At 34.8% G+C, this 26623-nt stretch overlaps 1 protein-coding gene across 1 annotated transcript in view; it reads left to right on the forward strand.

Moving 5' to 3' along the window:
- The window catches only part of MAP4K5 (mitogen-activated protein kinase kinase kinase kinase 5), a 110701-nt gene that overhangs the window by 67780 nt on the left and 16298 nt on the right, over positions 1-26623 (forward strand). The window contains exons 12-26 of the mRNA XM_044918069.1: positions 725-806; positions 1728-1844; positions 7794-7872; positions 13181-13239; positions 14232-14299; positions 15541-15583; positions 16199-16409; positions 17299-17396; positions 17590-17631; positions 18489-18573; positions 21778-21857; positions 22156-22216; positions 24975-24977; positions 25062-25176; positions 25544-25602. Of these exons, the coding sequence (XP_044774004.1) occupies positions 725-806; positions 1728-1844; positions 7794-7872; positions 13181-13239; positions 14232-14299; positions 15541-15583; positions 16199-16409; positions 17299-17396; positions 17590-17631; positions 18489-18573; positions 21778-21857; positions 22156-22216; positions 24975-24977; positions 25062-25176; positions 25544-25602 (1202 nt within the window). The remainder of the gene's footprint in view (positions 1-724; positions 807-1727; positions 1845-7793; positions 7873-13180; positions 13240-14231; positions 14300-15540; positions 15584-16198; positions 16410-17298; positions 17397-17589; positions 17632-18488; positions 18574-21777; positions 21858-22155; positions 22217-24974; positions 24978-25061; positions 25177-25543; positions 25603-26623) is intronic.

Below are 26623 nucleotides of genomic sequence, written 5' to 3' on the forward strand. Positions count from 1 at the left end.
TTCTTCCTAATCCTTGTTACCCTAAGCTCCTAAGCAACTGGAACTGGAGGACTTTATGGCAGGAATGACGGGATATTCATTCAGGAATGAATGACTACTAGCTGTTATGGCTAAATTCACAGTCAGATTCCAGAGCAGTTGTTGCCATTGGAGGACCTTTGCCAGTCTCAGGGTACTCTGACTCTGTTATCCGCACCACAAGTCACCAAATATAATGCAGTGATTCGATTTCTCTGCAAGAGAACTGCTATGTGGTTTCCCTTATTCCTAAGAAATTCAGTGACCCTATAAGGGTTTAGATAATCTTTTACATTACCCACCATACCTCTGTGCCATTCTTCTGGTATAGGAAAACATTTATATATTATATTAATTTAAGCAATGAGAAAAGGCCATTTTGATTCCTAAGTGGCATCTAGAACACAAGATTATAAATCCTATAAATGACGCAGCTGCCCATTTCTGGTTTTTAGTGTATTTTTTAGAGGTTATATGTTACTGATTTGTCAACTAATTTCATCTTTCTTACAGATGAAACTGACACCTGTTTTCAAGGAATATACTGTGCTTTGGGTTTTGTTTTTTGGCTTATATGGAGCTAAGAGGCCTAAGAGAAAAATCATGTGTTTTAGACTTCCTAACTGCTTGTAAATTAGTTTTATTTAGTAACACCAATAACTAATATTAGTGAAATATTTTTGTACGTGTCTCTTTTTATTTGAAGGTCATCAACATTCCATAATTTTGTCAAAATAGCACTAACCAAAAACCCCAAAAAAAGACCAACCGCTGAAAGACTTCTGACTGTAAGTCAATTTAAATTATAGGGGAATTTTCTGTAGTCATGCAGTAAGTAGGCATATCACTTGAACAGAAGTATTTAGGATTTTTAATATAAAAATTTAGTGATCTCTTACTGCAGGGGTCAGCAAACTTTCTGTGAAGAGCTTAGGTAGTAAATGTTTCAGGCTTTGGGGCCACACAGTCTCTGTTACAACTACTAAATTTTGCCACTGAAGCAGGAAAGCAACCATAGACAGTATACTCGAATGGGTATGGCTTTAATATGCAACACTTGATTTACAAAAAGAGGCAGTGCCCCAGATTTTGCCCATCAGCTTTAGTTTGCCAACCCCTGCCTTAGAGAAAACGCTTGAAAATGTTGCTGTCATTTTTCTTGGTTTCTTATGTAAATTTATAGAATGCTCTGTGTGTATATGTATTTGTAGAATACTTTTATATTAGAAAGTCAATGATTACAGCAGTCTAAGGAAACTTTATTTAAATGTCAAAATTGAATTAGGTATCTCTGTACATTTATATAATGTTACTGAATTAAATGCATGCAAATTTGGAATACAAATGCTTTTTTCTTATTGTGATATGGACTGTACCTCAGTATTCATTTGCATATATCACTATAGTGACATGAGTATTGAATGTCTAGTTGTTATAGCCAACGTTGTAATTTTACACCTAATGTAGATCAGATAACTTAGAAAAATAATTCATGTTATAAACTTATTCCACAAGGGTGCTTTAGTTTGATAATATATAATTATGGTTTCTCTGATTAATATTTTTACTAATACTTTCTCTAATTTATTTGTATTACGCTCCCATATGCTTGTCTCTGATAGTTACTGAATGAAAAAGTACAAATAACATTTTCTATAAACCACTGATGTAAAAGCATACTCATGAAACTTTGTTTTGTTTTGACTTAGCATACGTTTGTAGGGCAGCCAGGTCTCTCTAGGGCCCTAGCAGTTGAGCTGTTGGACAAAGTGAATAATCCAGACAACCATGCACATTACACTGAGGGAGATGACGATGACTTTGAGGTAAAGAGTGTTTGCAGTCTAATATTTGAAAATAAATGTTTAATATGGTCTGAGAGTTCTTTTTCTAATTTACTCTTTTAGTTATAATAGATTTAGCCACAAAGATTAATTAGCAATGTAAACTAAACTTATCCTGCATATAATTACCAGTTGATACTTTAAAAAAAAATTTGCGGTATAACATATGTAACGTAACTGCTTGACACTTTTTCTGGAAAGAACGAGGATTACTAGACTAATTAAAACTACTTATATCATTTTATTTTCCTAGCTGGTTTGCCCAAAGTTAGTAAGAGATAGCCAAAATTAGAATCAGATCTTTTTCCCCTCCCAGAAATCCATAAATGCTTTCCCTTCTCCCTATACCTGAAATTCTGTAGTGAGAGTCTGATCTTTCTCTAAAGAGAAAGGACATCTATTTCTAAGGAAATAAAAGATTTTAGGAACATTGCTTTGGACCAAGAGAACAAAAAGTTAGCCAGAGCACATGCACATACGATTTTGCACAAAAGAGGCTCTCTAGAAATCCAATTAGTCATTTTTTAGTTTCTCTATTACACAGGTTATTAACAGAATACAAATTATTTTTAAAAATTGAGGCTCCCATAGAAATTTTATCCTTTCCAATACTTGTTGAAGACTATTATATTTTAATTATTACATGTAGCACTAGTCCTGTGTTTTCCTTCTCTGAAAATACCGTAAAATCTTTTTGAATTATATTCTGTTTAACAACAAAACTTGTAAATCCGAAATGAGGGACTTCCTGCCCATTGTCAGGTACCTACTTAAGCTTTTATAAAACACAGCTGTACTTTTTCACCAGTGTTTCTTCCTCTCCTTTTAGGATTTCTTTTTATTTCTGTGTTTCTCTGAATTTGTCTCTTCATTTCTCTTTATGCCTTTATTTCCTTTTATATCTCTACCTTCACTCTGGCAAGGCTATAGAACCAAACTCTGTTATTATTTATTGAAGGTAATGTTCTACTTTATGTTCTTAAGTTTTGAATTATACCATATAAGTATCATGGTAACTACTAACACTCTTTGGGTAGTCATTGTGTATCAAGTATTAGGCCAGATAATTTTCACGTTAACTCATCTAATACTCAAAACAGCCCTTTGCAACAGATTCTATTACTATCCTCATTTTATAAATGAGGAAATAAAGGAGAAAGAATAGAAGTAATTTGCCCAAGATCATATGACTAGTAAGTAAAGGAACAGTATTTGGATCCAAGGCAAACTAACTCCAAAGCCTATCGTTTAATTAATATGACACCATTTCTATATATGTATTTAATAGAAATAGTCATTAATCTTTGAAAATTAATCTTTAAAAACTAATCATTGCCTAGTGTATAGCATAGTCTTATCCTTGTATTAGGTACCTAGTGAATATTTTGTTAAGTGTTAAATGAACTTTAATTGAAAATATTGAATAAGCTAACCATTCATAGATCTTTTTTTACTTTAACTATCATTTACAGACTTGTAATAATTAAGATTTTAATCCCTTAAAAATTAAAAAATTATTAAAATCATTGTAGCTTAAATGTGGAATTGATATTACTTGATTCCCCAATTTGTCTTTCACTGGTTATATAAATAACCAGACTCTTTTTTTATTTTATTTTTTATTTTTATTTTTATTTTAAATATTTTATTTATTTATTTGAAAGAGAGAGAGAGAGCGAGAGCAGGAACACAAGCAGGGAGAGTGGGAGGGGGAGAAGCAGGCTTCCTGCCGAGCAGGGAGCCCGATGTGGGACTCAACCCAGGACCCTGGGATCATGACCTGAGCCAAAGGTAGACACTTAACCGAGCCACCCAGGAGCCCTGCCAGACTCTTTTTTTATTCCCCACATTATTTTGCTGGGCTTCCCAGATCCACTCTGCCTTCTGAGTTCTCCATTTCTGTTTAATGATATCACCGTACTTTTCAGTTCTTGAAATCCTTATGCCAGGTAGTTGGGGGCACTATGGTGCATGAGATTCACACTATCCCTGCCTTCAAAGAACTTGTGGTATGGTCTCAAAGGAAACTCAGAAATACCAACAAATAATTTACAAGTGTGGTAACTTATGGAATGGGAAATACAGTGTGCTGTGGAGGCAAATTTTAGGGACAGGAAAGGACTTGCTGTAGAAGTGATAGGTAAGTTGAAAACCTGAAAGAGAAATCGGAATTATAAGAAGAGAGCAGGCAGAATTGTTCTGAGCAGAGGGAATAATAGCATGTTAGAAAGCCTGGTGATAAAAAAAGAAGACTGTATACTTGAGGAACTAAAGAAAAGTTAGTCTGGTTTGAGTAGAAAATAAGGAAGAGGGTGGTGGGGGATGAAGTTACAGAGCTAAACACTAACCATTTCAAACCATGTTAAAAATTTTGGGCTTTGGGGCGCCTGGGTGGCTCAGTTGTTAAGCGTCTGCCTTCCACTCAGGTCATGATCCCAGGGTCCTGGGATCAAGCCCCGCATCGGGCTCCCTACTCAGCGGGAAGCCTGCTTCTCCCTCTCCCACTACCCCTGCTTGTGTTCCCTGTCTCGCTGTGTCTCTCTCTGTCAAATAAATAAATAAAATCTTTAAAAAAAAAATTAGGGGCGGGCGCCTGGGTGGCTCAGTTGGTTGAGCGACTGCCTTCGGCTCAGGTCATGATCCTGGAGTCCCCGGATCAAGTCCCGCATCGGGCTCCCTGCTCAGCAGGGAGTCTGCTTCTCCCTCTGACCCTCCCCCCTCTCATGTGCTCTCTCTCTCTCATTCTCTCTCTCAAATAAATAAATAAAATCTTTAAAAAAAAAAAAAATTAGGGGCTTTACCTAAAGGTGGTAGAAGCCATTAAAGGGTAAGGGAGTGACATAATTGTATGTGCATTTTTTAAAGATCTCTGTGACCTCAGAATGGTGGTTACATTTCTGAAAATCTTTTAGAGGCTGTTGAGGCCATCCAGGGTAGAGATGGGTGGTGTTTTAGACTAGGAATGTAGAGCAAGGATGAAGAATAGTGGACTAATTCAGGAATTCTCTGTGAGATTGGGGATTGGATGAAGACATGAGGGTGGGGGATGAATAAAGGTCACTGCTAGATTTTGATTTAAATGCCTGGGTGGATATAAAAGTGCCTCATTTATTGAGATGGAAACACTAGAGTAAAATCAGGTTTGGGAAGAAAGAGGAGTTCAATTTTATGTATAGTAATTTTGATGTTGCACAAGACTTCCAAATGGAGAGGTCTCATAAGGAATTAGATATGTGGTTGTAACTTGGGGAGAAAAGTTTGGACTACAGATATAAATTTGGAAGTCATTAAGTATAGAAGTAGTTAATACCTTAAGGCATAAATGTGATCACTCAAGGGAAGCATGTAGAATGAGAAAAAGAGAAGGGCCTAAGACAGCATCCTGAGATTTCTCCCAAAATTTAAGAATCAAGTAAGCTAGGGGGCACGTGGGTGGCACAGTCAGTTAAGTGTCTGACTCTTGGTTTTGATCAAGCCGCATGTCAGGCTCTGCACTCAGCGCGGAGTCTGCTTAAGATTCTCATTCTCTCTCTCCCTTTGCCCCTCCCCCCCCCGTGCGCACTCTCTCTCCCTCTAAAATAAATAAATAAATCTTAAAAAAAAAAAAGAATCAAGTAGGCTAAGAGGAATGGCAAAGGATTGATAAAGACCATTAAAAGAAGGAGGTAAAGTTTTAACAAGAATATTGCCTAAAAGGGGCGCCTGGGTGGCTCAGTCGTTAAAACGTCTGCCTTCAGCTCAGATTATGGTCCCAGGGTCCTGGGATCGAGCCCCTCATCGGGCTCCCTGCTCAGCGGGAAGCCTGCTTCTCCCTCTCCCACCCCCCTGCTTGTGTTCCCTCTCTTGCTGTGTCTCTCTCTGTCAAATAAATAAATAAAATCTTTTTTTAAAAAAAAGAATATTGCCTAGAAGATAATTTAAATCATTGGATTTAGGTGGAGGTGCTTGATTACTTTTTTAAAAGGATAATATTCAAATTATCAAGGTGAAGCTAGATTGGAGTGGTTTGGAAGATAAGTATAGCAATACATTTACGCAATTTAGTTGGAGGAAAATGAGTTGGTGGGGGACTTATTTAATTAGTTACTGCTTATATGGGGAAAGTAATTTTGAACAGGATTAAATGCTTATGAAAAGGATCCAATAGATAGAGATAAGAAAGATTTAAGAGAAACAAGATTAATAGACAAAGTCTCTGAGAAAGGAGGAGAGGCTGGGATCTAGATTCTGAGACACTTGATCTTAGGTAATGAAACACTTCTCTTGCATGAGAGAGGAGGTTATTTGAGATTGCTGCTAGAAGTTATCTTCTATTTGATGATTCCAGTTTTCTCTGTGAAGTAAATGGCAGGATCATCTCTTGAAAGTCTGAGGGAAAATGAGTGGGTTTGGAGAGTATGGAGAGGTGTGAAATAGTAATTGAGGAGAATGGTTGGGTTAAATGATTAGACAAGTGTTTGTGGGCAAAGTTGAAGCCTCAGATGAGATGAATTTTTAGTGTGGTCTGCTGGGTGACTTTCCTCCAGTAGTGATTGGTATCCCCAATATAAACACAATGGTAGTTAGCTTAATTCATCCAAAGTTGTCATTTTGGCATGCCAGAGTACTGAAGGATAGTGGGGCAAAGGGAATTTAGGATATTGGCAAGAGATTGCTTGAAATTGTAGACCACCATATACAAACTGGATAGGAAGAAGAGTGAAGATGAGAGAATGGAGGGTAACAAGGTAATGGGTCGATGGACTTGAGATTCCAATGTGAACATGAAATAGTGTAATGGGAGTAAATGAGAGTGAGCTCAAAGGGTGAGAAGTTTGGAGCACAGCGTGAGTTTGAACGTCAGAGCTGATGGCAAGGTCCAGGCAGTGATCTTAGGAATTGAGAGTGTATGGAATATTGAAGTCTGGGAGAGTGAGATGAGGTCAGAAAACAAGTCCCAAACAATGAGCTGTTAAGTCCCTTGGTATAATGATGGGTCTTGAAGTAGAGGAGAAAACATATGAGCCACTGTCATTCATCAGTGAATGAGAGTGAATCATTAGAAATTTGATAGGTGGCAGTTGAGCTGAAGGCATAGTTTCAAAGAATCAGGAGCTTATGCAAAAGGGTGTAAAGTAGCAAGCTTCTTACTTGATTTACTACAGTATTCTTACTTAATCTCCCTGCATCCAGTATTTCTCCCCTCCGTGCCTCCTTATACACTTATCCAATTACTCTTAAATCTGACTCTGAAATACCACTCCTTTTTTGTAAAATCTCCAAAAAATTTCTTGGCTGAGAAAATAAAATTGAGAGCCCTCGCTGACATTTGGAGCCTTTCATGATCTGGCTCTTCCCCAGTCTGTCTGTGCAGCTTTGTCATCTCTTCACTTAATCTTTACTGAAGCCAAATAATAACCAACTCCAGTTCCTCCGAATGCTCCAATTTCTTTTTCTTCTTGCATTACTTTGTTCATATTCTCTCTGCTGTCTAGAATGCTTCCCACACTGCTGCACATCCAATGCCTACTGTCCTTCAGGCCCAGATCAGATTACAGCTCTGTCATGAAGAACTTCTATACCCCTTCAGGTGGAAGTCATTTCTTTTTCATCTGGGCATTAATAGTAATTGTCTTAATGAATGGCATTGACCATTTTCTAATCGTATTATTTGTGCATCTTAACTGCCTACACTACAAACTCCTTAAAGATAAGATTTCTGTCTGACTTTCTTTGCATCTTCTCAGTACTTTATACAGTATAAACATGAAATAAGTGAATAACTTTTGAAGTATCTTAGTGTTCATTTAATTGTGTTTATCCTATAATTTGCTCTATTAGTAGGTAGTCATGTTTGTCAGTAAATGATCATTTAGTTAAAAAGAAAAGTTTGACCTTTTAACTTTATCATTGAAATTTTTTAAAGTGTGTATATTATGCTTATATTCACAGCCCCATGCAATCATTCGTCATACCATTAGATCTACAAACAGGAATGCCAGAGCTGAACGGACAGCTTCAGAAATAAATTGTATGTGTTTGGTATACATTTTTAATTGGTGGTTTTGGAGGGTTGAGCTGGGTGTTTTTGTGTGGGTCTTTTTGGAATAATAAAATTTCAGACTAACTGAAGCTACATGCTTTAACATAATCAGAATACCTCTAAAATAGAGGTTGTTTCTCAGGTTTATAATGGAATTCTCTTGTTTTTTAATTAAATGGTTTTTATACACTAATTATAAAGGTAATGTATGTTCATTGTAGAAAATTTGTAAAAGGAAAAAAATAGAAAATTAACATTGCCCATAATTTCATCACCCAGTACCAACCCACAGATAATATTTTTGCTAAATTGCCTTCATGTTTTTCCATGACTGAATTTAGTTAACATAGAAGCATTTCAATATACTAGCCTAGCCTTTATAATCATTAAAGGTTGCATCCTTTTTCACTGAGGTGATATGTAGTTGAATAATTTCCTGTTGTTGGACATTTGGGTTGGTTTCAGTTTTTTTAGTCTAAGTTAACAGGAGAGATGAATCTTCTCTAAAATATATACTTAAAAGGGGATATTGACATTTATTCAATAAATTAATCATTGACAAATATTTTGTATCAAGGATATTTGTTACTTTAGCCAAATTAATTTAGAAGAACAGATTTGCAAAGAAATTTTAGGTGTGAGTATATGGACTTAAATGCATACTTGTTTCAAAAGAGATTTTTTAAAAGTTTACAGTAAAAGATAAAAAATTATAAACTATAATAAAGATAATTTATTAAGTATGTAAGCTAATTAGAATTATTGCAGATGAGCATCTTGTTGCAGTCTGAGTTTTCTTGAACCCAAATATTTCTAGCTTTCTGGATACAGCTTTGGAAATATCTAGGTCAGTGGAGAGTTAGAATGTCCTTCCCGTATCCATCAATTCAGTCAGGGCTTTTCTTAGTTAAACCGGTAATTCAAGATTTCATCTCTTTGTTAGTCTCAGATTGCTGATATTTCTTATGCTATCTTCTTATATAATCCCAGGTGAACTCTCTGGACTTCAAATACCATACAGCAAAGTGGCAAAGTTGCTATTCCATTATAAAGCTATCTTCTTTATTTTTTGCAGGTGTATAAGTATTCAATTAATAGTCTAACTTGCCTATATTTTCTTCTGTAGCTTTTGAATTTTGTGTCATATTTAGCAAAGCCTTCCTGATTTTAAGATTACAAAAGAATTCTGTTATTTTTCTTCTATTTTTACAGTTTCCCTTCTTTAATATTTAAATCTTTGATACAAGATATTAATTTATTTGGTAAAAGGGATGAAGTATGGATTCAACTTCAGTTCTTTTTAAGTGACTACCCATTTGTCTAAATGCTAATTATTAAAAACTTAATACTTTCACCAATGGATTTGTTATATCACCTTTATGATGTACCTAAATGGCCATATATATTTTTGGATTCTTTCCAGAAATTCTGTCATTGCATTAGTATGTCTAGTCATGTGCCAATAGCATAATTTGATTATTTTGTCTTTATTACATCTTTTAATATCTGTTAGGACTAACCTTCCTCCTACTCTCCTCACTCCTCCCTACCCCCCATACGTATCTTATTGCTGTTCTTTGTTATGATATTTTGCTAATGTATTTTTCCACATAAACTTAAGAATCAGCTTATCTAGTTAAAAAAAATTCTCAGTATTTTTACTGAGATTTCATAAAAGTTCATGTATTAGCTTGGGGAGAGTTGACCTCTTTATGATAGTCTGTCTTCTTAACTAAGATAGGCTTTTTCAGAGGTAAGTTCAAGACTTAGTTCTTTCCTGAATGGCCAGGGTACTAATATTTTCATGGTGTAAGCTCTTTGTGCTTCAATACCAGAAAAAATTGGTAAAGTTGAAGGTCATTTTATTGGTGATTTATCTTTACATTTTCTCAAGTCTTCTTTTGTGTCTATACAAGAGCATTTTATAGCTTTGTTTTTATGTGTTTGGCTTAATAGATTTTATATACACCTAGTTAGTTTTATTCTTAGTTTTTTGTTTCATTTTTAAAATTTGAGCTGGTAACTTACATACAGTAAAATGCTTAGGTGTATTATATGATGAACTTTTAAAAATGTATACACTCATGAAACTGCCACCCAGATCAAAATAATCACCCAGTACCAGTATCTCTGAAGGCCCCTTCCCTAGTGCTCCTTCACAGTCAGAGCCCTTCTATCTTCCTATATCCCTCTGCCCTTTCCATTGCCCAGGCTAATCATTGTTCCATTCTCTTGTCGCCATAGATTGGTTTTTACCTTGATCTGGATCTTCAGATAAATGGCATTTACAGTTTGCACCCTTTTTGCTTGGTTTCTTTTGTTCAACATTATGTCTGTGAGAGTCATTCATGTCATGTATAGAAATAATTGTTTTCACAGTAATAGAATGTTTTATTGTATAACACAATTTATCCATTCCTTGGTTGATGGACATTTGATTTGTTACCAGTTTTGGGCTATTATGACTAGTATAAGCATTCTTCCTATGTGTTTTTAGTGGATGTAAGTAATTATTATGGTCTTGGCCTAGTCTAAGAGCACCAAGGATGAATTTGTAGTCCAGCAAAGTCAGGTGTGTTGACTCCGTATAATGAGGGAAAACACACACTAGAGGAATGATGGAACATCTCATTAAACAAAGGAAAAGAAGAGTTAGAGGGTTTTGGAAAGAGTAGAGTTCAAGTGAAATATGACAACACAAAAAAAGAGATATATATGATAGGGTGACTTTCAGGTCCAGTACTGTGAAAATTGACCCAGAGGCCCGTTTTCTTGAAAACTTGGAATGCTGTGTTTGGAAACCCCTTTATTTGAAGTTCTGTGTCTCTTTTCTACTGGTTATGGTTTCTATTCTCCTGCTTCTTCTCTGGTTATTTTTTATTATTACTATATCTTGGACATTGTGGTGCGACACTGAGTGTATGGTTGTGTCCTCTTTATTCTAAAGGGTGTTTAAAGAAGGAAGGAAGGGGGGGAAATTGGAGGGGGAGATGAACCATGAGGGACTATGGATTCTGAAAAACAAACTGAGGGATCTAGAGGGGAGGGTGGTGGGGGAACGGGTTAGCCTGGTGATGGGTATTAAAGAGGGCACGTTCTGCGTGGAGCACTGGTGTTATACGCAAACAATGAATCATGGAACACTACATCAAAAACTAATGATGTAATGTATGGTGATTAACATAACATAAAAAAAATAGTTAATTAACTGGTATGTCAGCTTGATCCTTTTAAAGCTAATGTCAGGTTTTACCAGAGTATTCAGCAAGCTCTTTCCTCTGGTTAGAAACTCAGCTATCTTTCCTGGCACTGTGATCACCAGAATCTACATGTAGCTCACAGCACTCTATTAGCTTTTGGTGACACACTTTGTACAGTCTTGCTTTTTTTTTTTTGCTCATGGGCAGTTTAGTATTCATCCAAAGACAAAGAGATCTCTTGGCATATTTCTAGAGTTCCTTCGTGTAGCTTTCTTATTTCTGGCACTCTGCCCTTCAAATTCCCACCACCTAAGCAGCCCCAATCTCCAGCCTTTGTTTCCTGCACCCAGTAAGACTGTTACTCTCTCTTCGGATTCCACTTTGCTGTGCCCTAGTTTGGAAAGTGCCTCCAGGTGGAAAGCTAGAGTGAATGTGGATCCTACCACTGTGTATTCCCTTCTCTCAAGGATGACAGCGTTGTGGGGTCTGTTAGCCACTACCCCAAAATAATTACTTCATATCGTTTGTGCACACATTGGTGTTACATGTATGTAGATGTTTAAAGCAGAAGGGTAACTCCAATTCCTATTACTTCATTATGGCTAGAACGTACATCATCTTACAGAAATAAAAGAGTATGTATAATAGAAGACTCCCCATCTTTGGATTTTCGTAGGCCAAAGATGCACCCGAAGGTACTGTCAGTATTTCCTTTAAAACAAAACAATTTGAGGTCCCATCTACCACATAAAACAATGATATTGGAAGCTCTAGCATTTCTGTGCCATAAGTTATGGCTGCAATAATTTTAGAATGGTCATAAGGAATTTGATTTTTTTAAGGAGTACTTTTCTTATGTTTTAAAACATCTTAAATGTTTATGAAACTCATTTTTTCTTGGAATTTCTTGTAAGTCTTGAAATTTGCTTGATCTATAATTCTTATTGTTAAAGATAATAATGACATTTTCTTTTCTACACCTGCTTGCCTGCCAGTATTTCTAGTTGTGACAAAAAAAAAAAACTTTAGTTCATCTCTGTCTCAAATGAGTTGAAGTAGTGAATTAGAGTAGTGGTTTTTGAGTTAAGGTATTTTTTAAATTATGTTAAGAAGTAATAAGTGAGAGCTTTTTATTTTAGGTTATTTTTGAAAAGTTGATACAATGTTTTATGAACTGTCTTTCAATCTTATTGAAAATTTTTATGACAATGTTTTTGTTTAATGAATTATATAAGAACTTCATTACTTTACAGATTTTGTTTTAGGGATAAGAACAACTGGATCCTTTTTGAAAATGATTTTTTAAATTTTTTTTTTTTTTTGCCAAGATTGTATTGGGTTATCTTGCATCTTTATGATGCAAATATGAATTTTTTGGTTTGTTTGTTTTTTAATCACATTAAATTTTATGATCTTAAATTTCTGTGTACTTTATGGGGCACCTGGGTGGCTCAGTCGGTTAAGTGTTCAACTGATCTCAGCTCAGGTCTTGAACTCAGGGTCATGAGTTCAAGCCCCATGTTGGGCTCCATCCTACTTAAAAAAAAAAATCCCCCCAAAACAACTGTGAAGTAGATAATAAGCCATCCTTTTCTCTGTTTTAGAATATTTCACATAAGAGAAGTTTGAGCAGGCCAAGTAAAATACACATTGAACAAAATATATTAAATTTCCAAATACTATTACAACATTTAATTTAAATACTGTTTGTTCTTTTTAGATAATTACAGGTAATTTGGGGAGGTTCATCCCCGCCATAAAGTTATAGCCTTAGAACAGAGTGTGCAGCCCAGACAGAAAATCCTTAAAGTGTTTTTTCTTAGTCAAGTGGATACTTTGATTAATTTTTTGAAATCTTTTATACACAAAAAGTGCTGCTTAATTTCCTGACTCCAATGGAGAATTAAGTAGAGTTATTAGGAAGATACCAAATTGTTACCTTCTTTTGGTAAATATAAAAAAAGGGGTACTCTTGTGTAAAAAATCTTTTCTTCTTCCTTCTCCCTTTCCCTCTCCCCAGTACATATGCTTCTTGTTACATTTCTGAGATTAACCCTTTAGATAGAGTTTGTGAATATCTGTTACATATTTTGCAGTTGACAAGTTACAGTTCGAACCTCCTCTGAGAAAAGAAACAGAAGCACGGGATGAAATGGTAGGAATTATTACTTTTGAAGTACTTTACAAATTAAAATTTGAGAAAACTTAGGTATACTTTGACTAAGGAACAAAGTTATATACTCTTCTAAGCAATAATTTTGATACTGCATTTCACACATTAAAGTTTGAAAAAGCTTATAGTTAGGTACATTTTGACTAGGGTATAATGTGTAATAGACCATTTTAACCATTCATTTTGACGCTTCTGAGTCTTCGGAAGGATTTACATGAAGTTATTAAATATATGAATTTGATGTTCAGCTTAAAGCTCTCAGGATATTTTTTCTTAGCAACTCTTTAGGTTTAGAGTTTATGTTTGCATTACCTTGTTTTAATATTTATTTGTTAATACAGCTATTTTTTTAACCATTGCTCTTATTTTGAGGTTACTATTTCATTAAACCTTTCCTTATCTACAAGGAAATAAGTAATAGAGCAAGGTATTATTAGAGTTGCCTAGATGTTATCTTAATATATTTATTTTTCAGCTTTGGCAAAGTATAATTTTTATAGGAATTGTCTTCTGTTAATGGATCTCTTCATTCTTAACATTTGGCAGTAATGCTCTTCTTACTGTATATATTGATATATAATTCTCAATTTCCATGCCATTGGGAAAAAATAGCACCAGTAAGTTCACGATAGCTTAATAATATGATGTTTAGCTTTCCACACTAATGGATTAGTGACGCAGATAAATCAGAGTTACGTTTTTCTGTTTTATTTGGAATATAATAGCAATGGTAAAGAGGGCTTGTCATTTGAAACTATATTTAGTATGTTTATGGAACTTCTTACGTATAAGTCAACTGATAATGAATCATTGACCTAAATATGTCAAATGACAGCAAATCTAGCTGGAGATTTAAAAATTGATTGAAAGCCAAGATGATTAACAATCATGACACTGAATATTTTCTTGAATCAAATAAGATGATTAATATCTGTTATAAGGAAACATTTTAAACTATTTTTTCACCTTCACAGGGAGTGTCATCAGATCCAAACTTTGTGTTACAGTGGAATCCTTTTGTTGATGGTGCAAATACTGGCAAGTAAGTTGTTTTTTAACTTAATAACTATATTTTACTTGATTATATAAGAACAGTATTGGGAGGGAGTGGTTTATTCTAACAAGTTTTAATTTTCATTCTTAGAGAAGTTGTGCTATGCCTTTTATCAGAGTAAAGCTTCTGACTTTTTAATTACCAAAAGGCATCATGTGTTAATCGTTAAGTTTTCTTGAGTTTTCTTCTTTAAGTCAGAACGTAGTATGTGTAATGTTAATTTACTGAAGGATGAGTTACATAATGTCATGGGAAGAAATACTATAGGAGGAGTTGAAAAGCCCCAATTCCATCTCTCCAGTATAGTTTCTTCATCTTCTAGACCTGTCTTCCCTCATCAGTTAAGTTGCAGGGCCAGCCTAAATGTTTCAAGCCTGTTTGTGCATTGCAGTACTTCGAGTGGTCTTTGGAAGTACAGATTTCTGGATCCTCCACATTCAGCTTATAGATCTGGGGTTGACAAACTATGGCCTATAAGACACATCTGACCCACTGCATATTTTTTGTACAGTCCACAAACTAGAATGGTATTTAGATTTTTTTAATAGTTGAAAAAAAATCCAAAGAACAGTGATATTTTGTTACATATGAAAATTATATGAACATTTCAGTGTCCGTAAACGTTTGTTGGAACACAGCCATACTTTCACATTATAACATGAAAAAAGCTATGGCTTTTATTTTTTTTTAATGTGGCTTTTCTTTTTTTAATATGGCTTTTATAACATGAAAAAAGCTATGGCTGCTTTCACATTATAACAAAAGGGTTAAGTAGTTGTGGCCACTGTATAGACTAAAGTCTATAATATTTACTATCTGGTCCTGTACAGAAAGTAAAGGTGATGCAGATGTTACTGATCTGCGGATCCCACTTGGGGCAGCTAAAGGGTTTGATGATACAGCCACTTGGCTTCCAGCTCTATAATTCTGAATCTGTTTTTTACTACTATGTTTAATTCATTTTTATTACATACTAAATATGCAAAGCAAAACCGTAAAGTTAAAAAGACTTTGTATTTATTTTATAAAAATCTATTTTATAGTCTACTAATACAGTTTGACACAGTGAGGTCTTAAGTCTTCTATAGGTTGTAAAAATACTCTTCAGCATGATCTAATTGTCTTTTATATCCCCTGAATATAAACAGATTTTAATGCACATTTAATGGAGTCTCTGTTTTATGTTATCATTTACCACCATCTGAATTGCATGTTTCTCTTTGTGTTAGATCAACCTCAAAACGCGCAATACCACCTCCCCTACCTCCTAAGGTGAGCTGCTTAAAATTTTTGAATAAATCCTTTTTTTTTAAGTAAAAATGATTTTATTGAATTTGTTCAAAATTCTCTTAAATATATTTAGATAAATATAGTTTTCTTTAAGAGGAGATTACAAAGATGTAAAATATATATTAAAAAAGACTTCATGAGAAATACAATATTTGGATAGCTATAAGAAAAAGGTAAAAATCAGTTATACTCATTTGAGAGAAAATTGCATGGAGAGGAAATAAGTTCATCATTTATAATCCTCATTTACTACTATAATTTGCTATTTCAGTGGAGTCATACTTCATTAAGTCTTTGCTTGTTTCTACTTATTAAATATTTTGTGAATTGTTTATATAATTTTATCAGTTAAAATTATATCAGTTTTGACTTAGGGATGATTAAAAAAAAAATCACATGGCAAGTTCTTAGTTGCGTTGGGACAGTAATTCAACTCTTGCTTACTTTGCTTACTTAGCGCAGTGATTGAATTATATAGAAGAAAGGAAGAAAAGACATATCCCTTTTCCCCTCAAGTCTTTGATGCATAATGATAATGGAGTGTTACTGTTTTATATCCAAATTTATTAAAGCACTTTTGTGTCTTATTATCACTAGCCAAGGATAAACAGCTACCCTGAAGACAACCTCCTAGATGAAGAAAAGTCATCAACTGTAAAACGTTGTCCTGATTCAGAGAACAGAGCTCCCCAGTTTCTCAGAAGACAGAGTAGCCCAAGTTGTGGTCCTGTAGCTGAGACTTCCTCTATTGGTATGGCTAGCAGTATCAGCAGTCCTCGAGTGCATACAGCTAGATACTGTGATCTGGGTAAATAAATCAAAGTGAAAACTGGAAAGAAAGCCATTTTCATATTTTAAAGGATGTCTTCAGTCAATCTTATAACTGTTTAAAGCTTTCTGAAGTTATTTTAAAATTCCACATGGATGGGCTATACATAGATTCAGTCCAGTTCAATCCTAATTTGATCCCTTACTAAATATGATAGGGTCTTAGAATGATGAATGGATGTTCCTACCCTCCAGAAGCTCAGGATTTATAGCAGAAGGTACACCCATGTACCCATATACCCATAACATTAGACAAGACAGCTTATTTAAGTGTCTCATACAATAATCATATGTAATAAAGATGAGTGGTGTTTAGGAAGATAAGGATAGGGAATAGAGGGAGTGGGCCCTTAGAGAGTATTAAAGGACTTGGTTGAAAAAAAAAAAGGACTTGGTTGAGTTTTCATTAGGGGGAGCCAGTGCTGACAGGCATTCCTGATGAGCGAGAAGGAATAAACAAATGTATTGAACCATGAAAATCTGGATTGTATTGTAAGTATAGTCTAGTAGGAGAGAAGTGTGAGCTTTCGAAAGATATATAATGGGAGATAGGACTAGAAAGGTGGATTGAAGTCCACTTATGAAAGGCCTTGAATATCAGCATAGCATTCATAGAGCGTTTCTTTTTCTCACAGTATGGAAAGACATTTGGTGTTTTCATGAATTAAGACCACTGCTAACTATGCAGTGCTACCTCTGTAGAATCTAGAGAAAGACCAAAGATACTTTCACTTGTCTGCCAGTAGAGAATATTTCCCAGTAAAGGATCACCCAAATGGTATACAAGTACTGGGGGAAAGGGAAAATTATTTTTCATGGAAAGTACTTATTTGTATGTTCATTCGGCTTTTAATCATGATTCTTTTTAGGAAATGGTGATGGTATTTCAAAACTGATTAGTGGAAATACAGAAGGATCAGCACAAGCACCACAGTTACCACGGAAAAAGGACAAGCGAGATTTCCCGGTAGGTATAACAGGCGTTTGGTGATTAGTTGTAACTATTACCATGTTCATCGTATAAGAGGCTGTCTCTGTATTGGTGGGCAGGGGGGCATAGTCTGTTTAAGTCAGGAATTTGAATAACTGAAATTCCAAATGTATAGGGTTTTTTTAAGGCTTAAGAGATCTTAAAGCATTAAAAATTATTTTTCCCACAGAAACCAGCCATCAATGGCCTTCCACCCACCCCAAAAGTGCTGGTAAGGCATATTTCTATGTAAACCACTTGCCAATTTCCATCTCTTTAGACACATCAGTAGATTTTTTATTTGCTGTCAAGTATCTTGAGCTAATTCCCAAAATACAAAGTCATTAAAGGCATTTTGATATACCATGGATCAGATCATATACCCTAATTTGAGTGAGTTGGTTAGAATTTGGAGAGTTTCACTTTTTGTAAATATGGCAGTTGGATTCTCAGATTAGCCTTCAAAGGCCAATTTAACTTTAATGTGGTATCAGTAGTACTGTGTTCTCTTCATAATATGAATTAAATACCTTTCTACCCCTGAAGCCATTTTCATATTGAACTATACACAATGAAAAGGGACAGGGAAGCTTATGTTAATGCTTGTTCTGTGGCTCTTTAAGGTGGTTCAGCCAATCATATGAATGGGATGCTTTATAAATTATACCTTCTTATTCAGTAAAAGTCTAATATGTAACGTAACTATTAGTCTTTTTGTCTTTTTCACTATTACAGAGTTATACTGCAATTATAATCACTGTGATACTGCTCAGAAATATCATCCATTTTTTCACATTCTTAAATGTTAGTCCTAAAGATAAGTGGTGACTTAAAATTCCTAAAATGTATCACTGATATATGTAGATGTTTTGATAAATTTGATATTTTTGCCCTGAAATAGCAGATTACACAAGGGAAGAATAGGAGAAAGAGTTAAATGATATCAAAATAGGAATTTTGTTTTGTAATGAGACCATAAACATATGCAATAAGAGTCAGTTTAGCATTTTGTAATAATTTTAGCTATTTTCTAAGACTATATAAAATTATCTAGTCAAATAAGTCAATATTTATTTCTTTATAAATAAGATGGGAGCATGTTTTTCCAAAGTTTTTGATGGCTGCCCTTTGAAAATTAATTGTGCAACATCCTGGATACATCCTGATACAAAAGGTAAAATTTCTGAACTTTTATGTACATCTCTAATAAAATACTTGTTCTGGGAAAGTATCTTTATGGTCAATGAACTGAGGTTGTTTACTTTAAAAATATGACTTTAGAGACTAAATAGGGCAGGTACCTGCAACAACCTAAATAGATAGAGTTTTGGTGTAAGGTATTAGAATTTAGAGTATACAGGAAATGTTCTGATTAGAGGAGACTGAATAGTCATCACAAGTGATTACAACCATGATTAGTGATTTTCTTTTCTATAAAAGGACACTACTGGGACAATTGATAATCTCAATCAGTAAAATCGTTAGATTAGATAATAGTATTGTTTCAGTGTTAATTTCCTGATTTTGATCATTGTACTATGGTTATAAAAGACCTTTCTTTTTCTTTTTCTTTTTTTTTTAAGAGATGCACACTGAAATAGGAATAAAGGGACATTGTGTTTGTAACTTAAATAGTTCAGAAAACAAAAAAATGTGTATATGGAAGGTGAAAAAAGGATAAAGCAAAAGTAGTAAATGTTAATATTTGTGGAATCTGTGTGAAGGAGGATATTCAGGAATTCTTTGTACTCTTAAAACTTTTCTGTAAATCTGAAATGACAGCAAAATAACAAACTTTGTTTTTAAAAATTTATACTGTATATTTTTAAAGTGAGAAAGCCTGATACATAGAGGTAAAATTTTGGCATCAAATAGATCTGGGTTTGAATTCCTGCTCTGTCATTATTATATGACTTTGGAAAGATACTTAAAACCTCTGGTTCTCAGTGTGATCATTTATAACATAAGTACTCTTTTTTTTTTTTTTTAAGATTTATTTATTTATTTTAGAGAGAGAAAGCGAGTGGGGTGAGGGGTAGGTGGAGAGGGAGAGAGAATCCTTAAGCAGCCTTGGGCTGAGCACGGAGCCTGACGTGGGGCTCCATCCCAGGACCCTGAGATTGTGACTTGAATCGAAGGCAGACCCTTAACCGACTGAGCCATCCAGGTGCCCCTAACATAAGCACTATTAATACCCACCTTGTTGCAAGGAAGGAAAAAGCCTACCTACCTGAGTGTCTGGCAATTAGCAAAAAGAGGTTAGGCAGTAAAGGGGTTCAGGAAATGTTTGTTTCCACTTTAACACAGTAATAAAGACAAGTCATATAATTATCTGTTTTAAATGCTACATTAGGAAGTATAACAGAAAAAAATATTTTTATCAGTAAGGAAATGGGTTTTTTTTGTCTTTGTAACTTTTGATATAATTTCAGACTTACAGAAAAGTTAGAAAAATAATGCAAGAAACTCCTTTATACTCAGAATCATCAGTTGTTTCTATTATCTGCCAATATGTGCATTTTTTTCTGAATTACTTGAGAGTGCTTCCCTATACTTCATTTTGTATTTCCTATAGGAACAAGAATTGTCTCTTACATATCCATGGTACAGTTGTGAAGATCAGGAAATTTATCATTGATGTAATCCACAGTCCATATTTATTTATTTTTTTAATTGAAGTATAACTGACATCACCATCCATATAGAAATTATTAATTGCTTCAATAATATTCTTTATTGTCTCCCCCTTCCTTTTTTCCCCAACCCAACAATATCCAATTCAGAATCACATGTTTCATTTAGCTACCACATCTCTTTAATCTCCTCTGGTCTGGAACAGTTCCTCAGCCTTTTTGTATCTCTCTAGATCTTGACATTTTTGAGGCTATTTATTTTGTAGAATGTCCCTTAATTTGGGTTTGTCTGATGAGTCCTCATGCTGAGATTAGGTAATGTGGTTTTGGTGGGAGTATGAAAGAAGTGTTACTGTGCTCTTCTCGGCGCATCCTATCAGAAGGCACGTTCTATGAGCTTGTCCAAGTACCAGTGATACTAACATTGATCAGCTGGTTAAGGTGGTATTCACTAGCTTTCTCCGCTGTCAAGTTACTTTTTTTTGTTTGTAATTAATTAGTAATTACTTAATTTCCTAAGGTGATTAATAAGTAGTATGGAATACATTGAGACTATATAAATATCCTCTTGTTCATTAGACTTTCACCAACTGGTTTTAGCATTTATTGATAGTCCATTGACAATCCATTGAAATCTACAGACAATTTCCCTTCGTTCCCATTTATTTATGTACATGTATTAGTTTAAGCTTATGAATTATTTTTTATTCAGTGAGATATGATCTGTTATTAATTTTAGCACTTAAATTGTCCCAGAATTTTTGAGCAGTGCGAGTTCCTATGTTCTTTTATTTAACATTTGGTCACTTCGTTACTTTCTGGCACAGCAGGATTTCTAGGCACATCTTACGCTTTCCTTGCCCCAGAATTGGAATCCATCTTTTCCAAGCAGCCCTGGTTCTTTTTAGTGGAAGGTAGTATTTAGGAACCAAGATCTGGACACTATGTGTGCTTATCGCTTCTGGTGTGTCATGATTTATAATTTCTTTTTAATTTATAGTTTCCTTCTTCCGAGAGTATTTGAGATATCTGGCAAAAATATATAGCTATAATGAAAAATTTTAAGACATGATAGTTATGTTGAAAGGAAGGATTATATAAGTTAAGTAAGATAAAGCCAAGGGATGCCTGGGTGGCTCAGCCGGTTAAGTGGTTGCCTTAGGCTCAGGTCATGATCCCAGCCTCCTGGGATTGAGTCCAGCATTGGGCTCCTTGCTCAGTGGGGAGCCTGCTTCTCTCTCTGCCTGCTGCCCTCCCGCCCCACTTGTGCACACTATCTCTCTGACAAATAAATAAAATCTTTAAAAAAAGAGAGAGAGATAAAGCCAGAGTGAATGAGTAACAGAGAATATATCTGCTTTTAAAAAATGAGATCAGAATTGGAGAAAGAGGTATAGAAGATGGCATGAATTTTAGAAAATAATTTTTCTTTGGCTGTGGCTATCTAATTCTCAATACCATTAAAGGGATACCTGGGTGGATCAGTCTGTTAAGTGTCTGACTCTTGATTTTGGCTCAGGGCATGATCTCAGGGTCTTGGGATCGAGCCCATCATTGGGCTCTGCGCTCAGTGTGAAGTCTGCTGGAGATTCTTTCTCTCCCTCTGCCCCTCTTCCCACTCGTGCACTCTCTAAATAAATAAATAAAATCTTTTAAAAAAAAAAACCATTAAAGTATAAAGACATTTTATTGAATTATTTCAGAAAATTATAGTAAATTCTGGTGATTTATTTCAACTATTTTAGATCAGTACATCATTTTTGGAACTGAAGATGGTATTTACACATTGAATCTCAATGAGCTACATGAGGCAACGATGGAACAGGTAACTTAGGACTTTTAACTCAAGAAATTAGTTTGAGTATATTGAATAAAAGAAATCTTTCAATTTTAAATTTTTATGGGCCTCAGTTTTAATTATTATGATTTAAATATTTAAGGAGGTGAAATTGTACTCTTTTCACGTTCATGTTACAGGATTTTTTTTTCCCTGTAAAGTTTTGGTAATTTACTAAAAGATAGAAAATAGTTATTTTTATGCTATTTCAGACTGTTGGGATTTGGAAGTTAAAGCATAAGGGAATGAAAATTGGAGAATTTTAATTACCTTTTTTTCTTTATAGTTATTTCCACGGAAATGTACTTGGCTCTATGTTATCAATAATACTTTAATGTCGTTATCAGGTATGTATATAACAAAACTAATATGAAAAGTAAACCATAGACAAGGAGAGATACACAATTTTTTAATTGAAGTATAGTTGACACAAGAGAAATGTAATTTTAATATACAGTATTTTTAAATGTTATTTGTTACTTTGGGTAACTATAGTATAGTAACTTTGAGACTTGTAGATGTTTTCTACCAACTTAGAATGGAAAGAAACCTTGAGAAAGGACCTGTGTTCGGTGAAGGTAGCACTTCCCAAACCTGCCCAGGACCTAAACACCTGAGGACTATCACAGTGATTGTCACCTGAGGCCGTCCACTTCTGCTCAGACTCCTTCCCTGTCAACTATCCCAGCACCATTGGCCTTCCATGGAGAATTAACAGTTGAAGGGAAAGTATCAGAGGATATAGCTGCTTCCTTTCTCTGTGATCTTGAACAAGTCACCCTCTCTCAGCCTCAGTTTCCTTAACTGTAAAATGAGGATGATGGAAACAATACCAGCCTTATGAGGCTGCGGTGCGGATTAAATGAGATGATCTTGAGCACTTAGCTTACACAGTGAAGGCTTACACGGGTGTTTGCTGACAGCATTCATGTTATTATGGATCAGATGGTATAACCATTTTAGACTGATGTTTTAAACTCTTACAAACAAGTTCATTCCAGAGCAGTCTCTTCTAATTGTGGTTTTGTGTTTTTCTTTTTGGTTGTTGTTGGGAGGCAGGGTAGGTGGTATTTTGGGTTTTTTTTTTTTTCCCCCCGATTCTTACCTACCAAAACCTATTTTCTTACATTTTAGATGTAAGTGACTACCTAGAGGTTTGCTGCTTACTTTCATTCTGATAGTAGAGTAGAAGATAGTTAATTCTCTCTCTCTGTCTCTTAATAATCCTAATGCTGTCAGCTATTAAAATAGCATTCACCCCTCTCTCTGCTTAAAATAATTAATTATTTTAGTATTTCTTAAATTTTTTTCATTTCTTCTCTATATGTGAGTGTTATATCCCAGCTCTTATTTACTGTACTGTCAGGCTTTTTGGTACCTTTCTGCTACTTATGCTTTAAAGCATCAGTACTGATACACAGCCTTACTGATAGGTGGATCCTTATGAATTGTGGCCTAATTTAAGAAATATCATTTTTATAATTTTAACTGGGTGTGTATAACTTGAACTCTTCCACTAACCATTGCCTAATAGAGATTCTTCAGAAATTTGTAAATATGAGCTGATGACAGTGTTTACAAAGAACATATTACTTGATTGTGCATAAATGACTTCTAAAGAGCTGGGGTCCTTGAAAAAGTACTGAATCATTTTGATTTTAATTATGCTTCCCCCAATTTTTTTTGTTTACCAAAATAATAATATATGCTATTATAAAAATAAATTTAAACCCAATTGTGTTTTAACAATTCTGATTTGCATACATGTAAAATCACTTTCCTCTTACTCTCTTACTGCTCATTCCTGCCTTTGGATATAAGCTTACAAACCACACAGAATACATTTTATATATTTATAAAATAACTATAGGAAAACAGGGAAAAGTTAGCCTATAAATTAGTTATTTCCATATTCTAGTTAATATGACCCATAAAACTGAATGCAGGTAAGTGGCAGAGCTCAATAGGCAAAAACATTATTCTGCCTGAGGGTCTGCGTTTGTGTGGACGTGCACACATACATATACATGTGTATTTAGCTGCCTTGCTAGCTAATATAGGGGGGAATGGAGAGAGGTAGGGTGTGGTATGGTGTTAGGCAGAATGTTTTCATTCTAAGAAAATGCGGGTATTTTGTTGAGGATAAGACACAATACTGTATCATAAGACTATTTCATATACAGTTGACCCTTGAATAATGCAGAGGTTAGGGTTGCTGACTCCCAGAGCACTTGAAAATCCCTATAACTTACGACTCTCCAAAAACTTCAGTACTAATAGCCTACTGTTGACTGGAAGCCTTATCAATAACATAAACAGTTGATTACCACATTTTTATATGTTAAATGTTTTATATACTATATTCTTACAATAAAGAATTTAAGATAATCATAAAGAAAATACATTAACGGTACTGTATTGTACTTATTTTTTAGAAAGTTCACATATAAGCAGACCCACAGAGTTCAAACTCATGTTCAAGGGTCAACTGTATATTTATGTTTTCTAATAGTAAAATGATAAATACCTGTTCTGTGTTGTTATGGTACTGTAGCGTGTATAATAAGGAGTCAGTAGATGTTTCCCTTATCGCCCCCTGCTTAACACACCTGTGGTTTTGATTATATGGAAATTGTAGCCCCATTATCCTGGTATTATGGCATATAATATTAGTTTGCTTTGCTTTTCTTAGTATTTTAATCTGTTGTTATATTTAAGACTTCATTCACAATTTTAAACCAAGGTAATTTGATAAATTCTTGATAAATGGGTCTATCCCAGAGAGATAATATAATACAGTTTTACAGAATTTCCTGTGTTATACTAAAATATTCACATGTGCATCATTATAACTCAGTCCCCTTTACAACAGTGTTTAACCGTTTTTTCTTTTTGTGCTGGCTTCATTAAGGCTTATATATATTCTGCCCAGATCACCTGTTAATTAAAATATACCTAATTCCTATATTAGGAAACATAATTATCTACTTTCTTAAAACTCTGTTATCTTTCAAAATGTATTAACTGGGTTTTTGTTTTTTGTTTTTTCATATGTTTTTCTATTTTACTTGGCTCTTTGCACATTTCTGGACTCCTTTATTTTAGAAGGTAATTATGTTTTCTTTTGCTTGAAAATTCTTGTTTTTCTGCTGTGAAAGATTCTAATAAAAATAACATGTTTCTCTTTTATAGGAAAAACCTTTCAACTCTACTCTCATAACCTTATAGCTTTGTTTGAACAAGCCAAAAAACCAGGATTAGCTGCCCATATTCAAACTCATAGGTTTCCAGACCGCATACTACCAAGGTACAAAATATTTTAATTCTTTTGGGAGTGAGGGGCATTAATATCTATTTTTAAAATAACCAGTTTTCCTTGCCCACTAAAAAACTTCCTTTGTTTTAATTCTGAAAGGTAGTTTACACTAAAGTGCACTTTATATAGAATTCAAAAGATCAGTGTTTCCTTAGCTTGACTGTCCAGGAGAACCACCTATAGAAGTTTTATAAATATAGATTCCCAGGCCCTGTCTCATTCCTAGAGAATCAGGTAGTTTGGGGGTCAGAGTTTACGACTGGTTTTGTAAAGCTCCTTGACTGGCTTCGATGTAGCCAGGTCACAAATCATTGGGAGCCACTGCAGTAGAGTATGTTTACCTTGTCCTATGTTTCAGAAAGTTCGCTTTAACAACAAAGATTCCTGACACAAAAGGCTGCCACAAATGTTGCATAGGTGAGTAAACACCGTTTCTCAAACTGGATGATTAGAAGTTTGAACATTCTTAAAATTCTTTAAAACTATGGAGAGTCTTATAGTATCAAATAGGAAGGAAGGTAGGCTTTATATTTGTTTTTAATAAGTAGTTAAGGGGCCACTGAAGCACAAGACTGTGTGGCAGGACATGGCATAAAAATGGTTGGAGATAACAGTCCTAATGCTTTCTCAGAGCGTAGTGTCCCTAGAGTTTTTTAACCATACTCCCTGAGGCTGTATCTCTGCTAAGATCCTAGTTTACCATTTAACATTTGCATTTATATAGCCATTACAGCTTCGTGCTTTACGAACATTATCATAGGAGTTTAGCTAACTATGAAGCTAGAGGGAACAGTCCACACAAGACCACCCTCTTCTGACACCAATTTCTACTCTAGTAGACTCAGAACTCACTGAAAGTGGTTATACTCATAGTTACGATTTATTACAGGGAAGGGATAGAAATTAAAATCAGCCAAGAGAAGACGGGCGTAGGGCAGAGTCTGGGAATAGCAGCAAACATAGAGCTTCTGCTGTTCTCTCCCCGTGGAGTAATGGACAGTGTTACTTTTCTGGCATTGGTGTGTGACAGTACACATGGAGCATTGCCATCCAGGGAGCATACTCCAACCTCAGTACTCAGAGTTTTTATTAGGGCTCCCCTCACAGAGGCTTGATTGTCCACATGGCTGATCTCAATATCCAATCCCTCTGAAGGTCATTTGATACTGCATGACCCAAAGCCTGTATCCTAAATCACATTGCTGGTTTTTTTGTCATGACTGTCCTTCCCCTAAGAATGTCCAGTGTTGCAAGCCCCCACTTGAAATCATATTGTTAGACTATTCAGTGACCCAAGGCCCCAGGCAAACAGAAGACACTCCTATCAAACATGACATTCCTGAGGCTTAGAGATTACCTCCCAAAAGGGGGGACAAAGGCCAGACTTCTTTTGGAGCAACGTTAAATTTTTTACTATATAATTATTTTACTTCATTTA

This window comes from Neomonachus schauinslandi, chromosome 9, assembly GCF_002201575.2.
Source record: "Neomonachus schauinslandi chromosome 9, ASM220157v2, whole genome shotgun sequence".
Classification (NCBI taxonomy): Eukaryota; Metazoa; Chordata; class Mammalia; order Carnivora; family Phocidae; genus Neomonachus; species Neomonachus schauinslandi.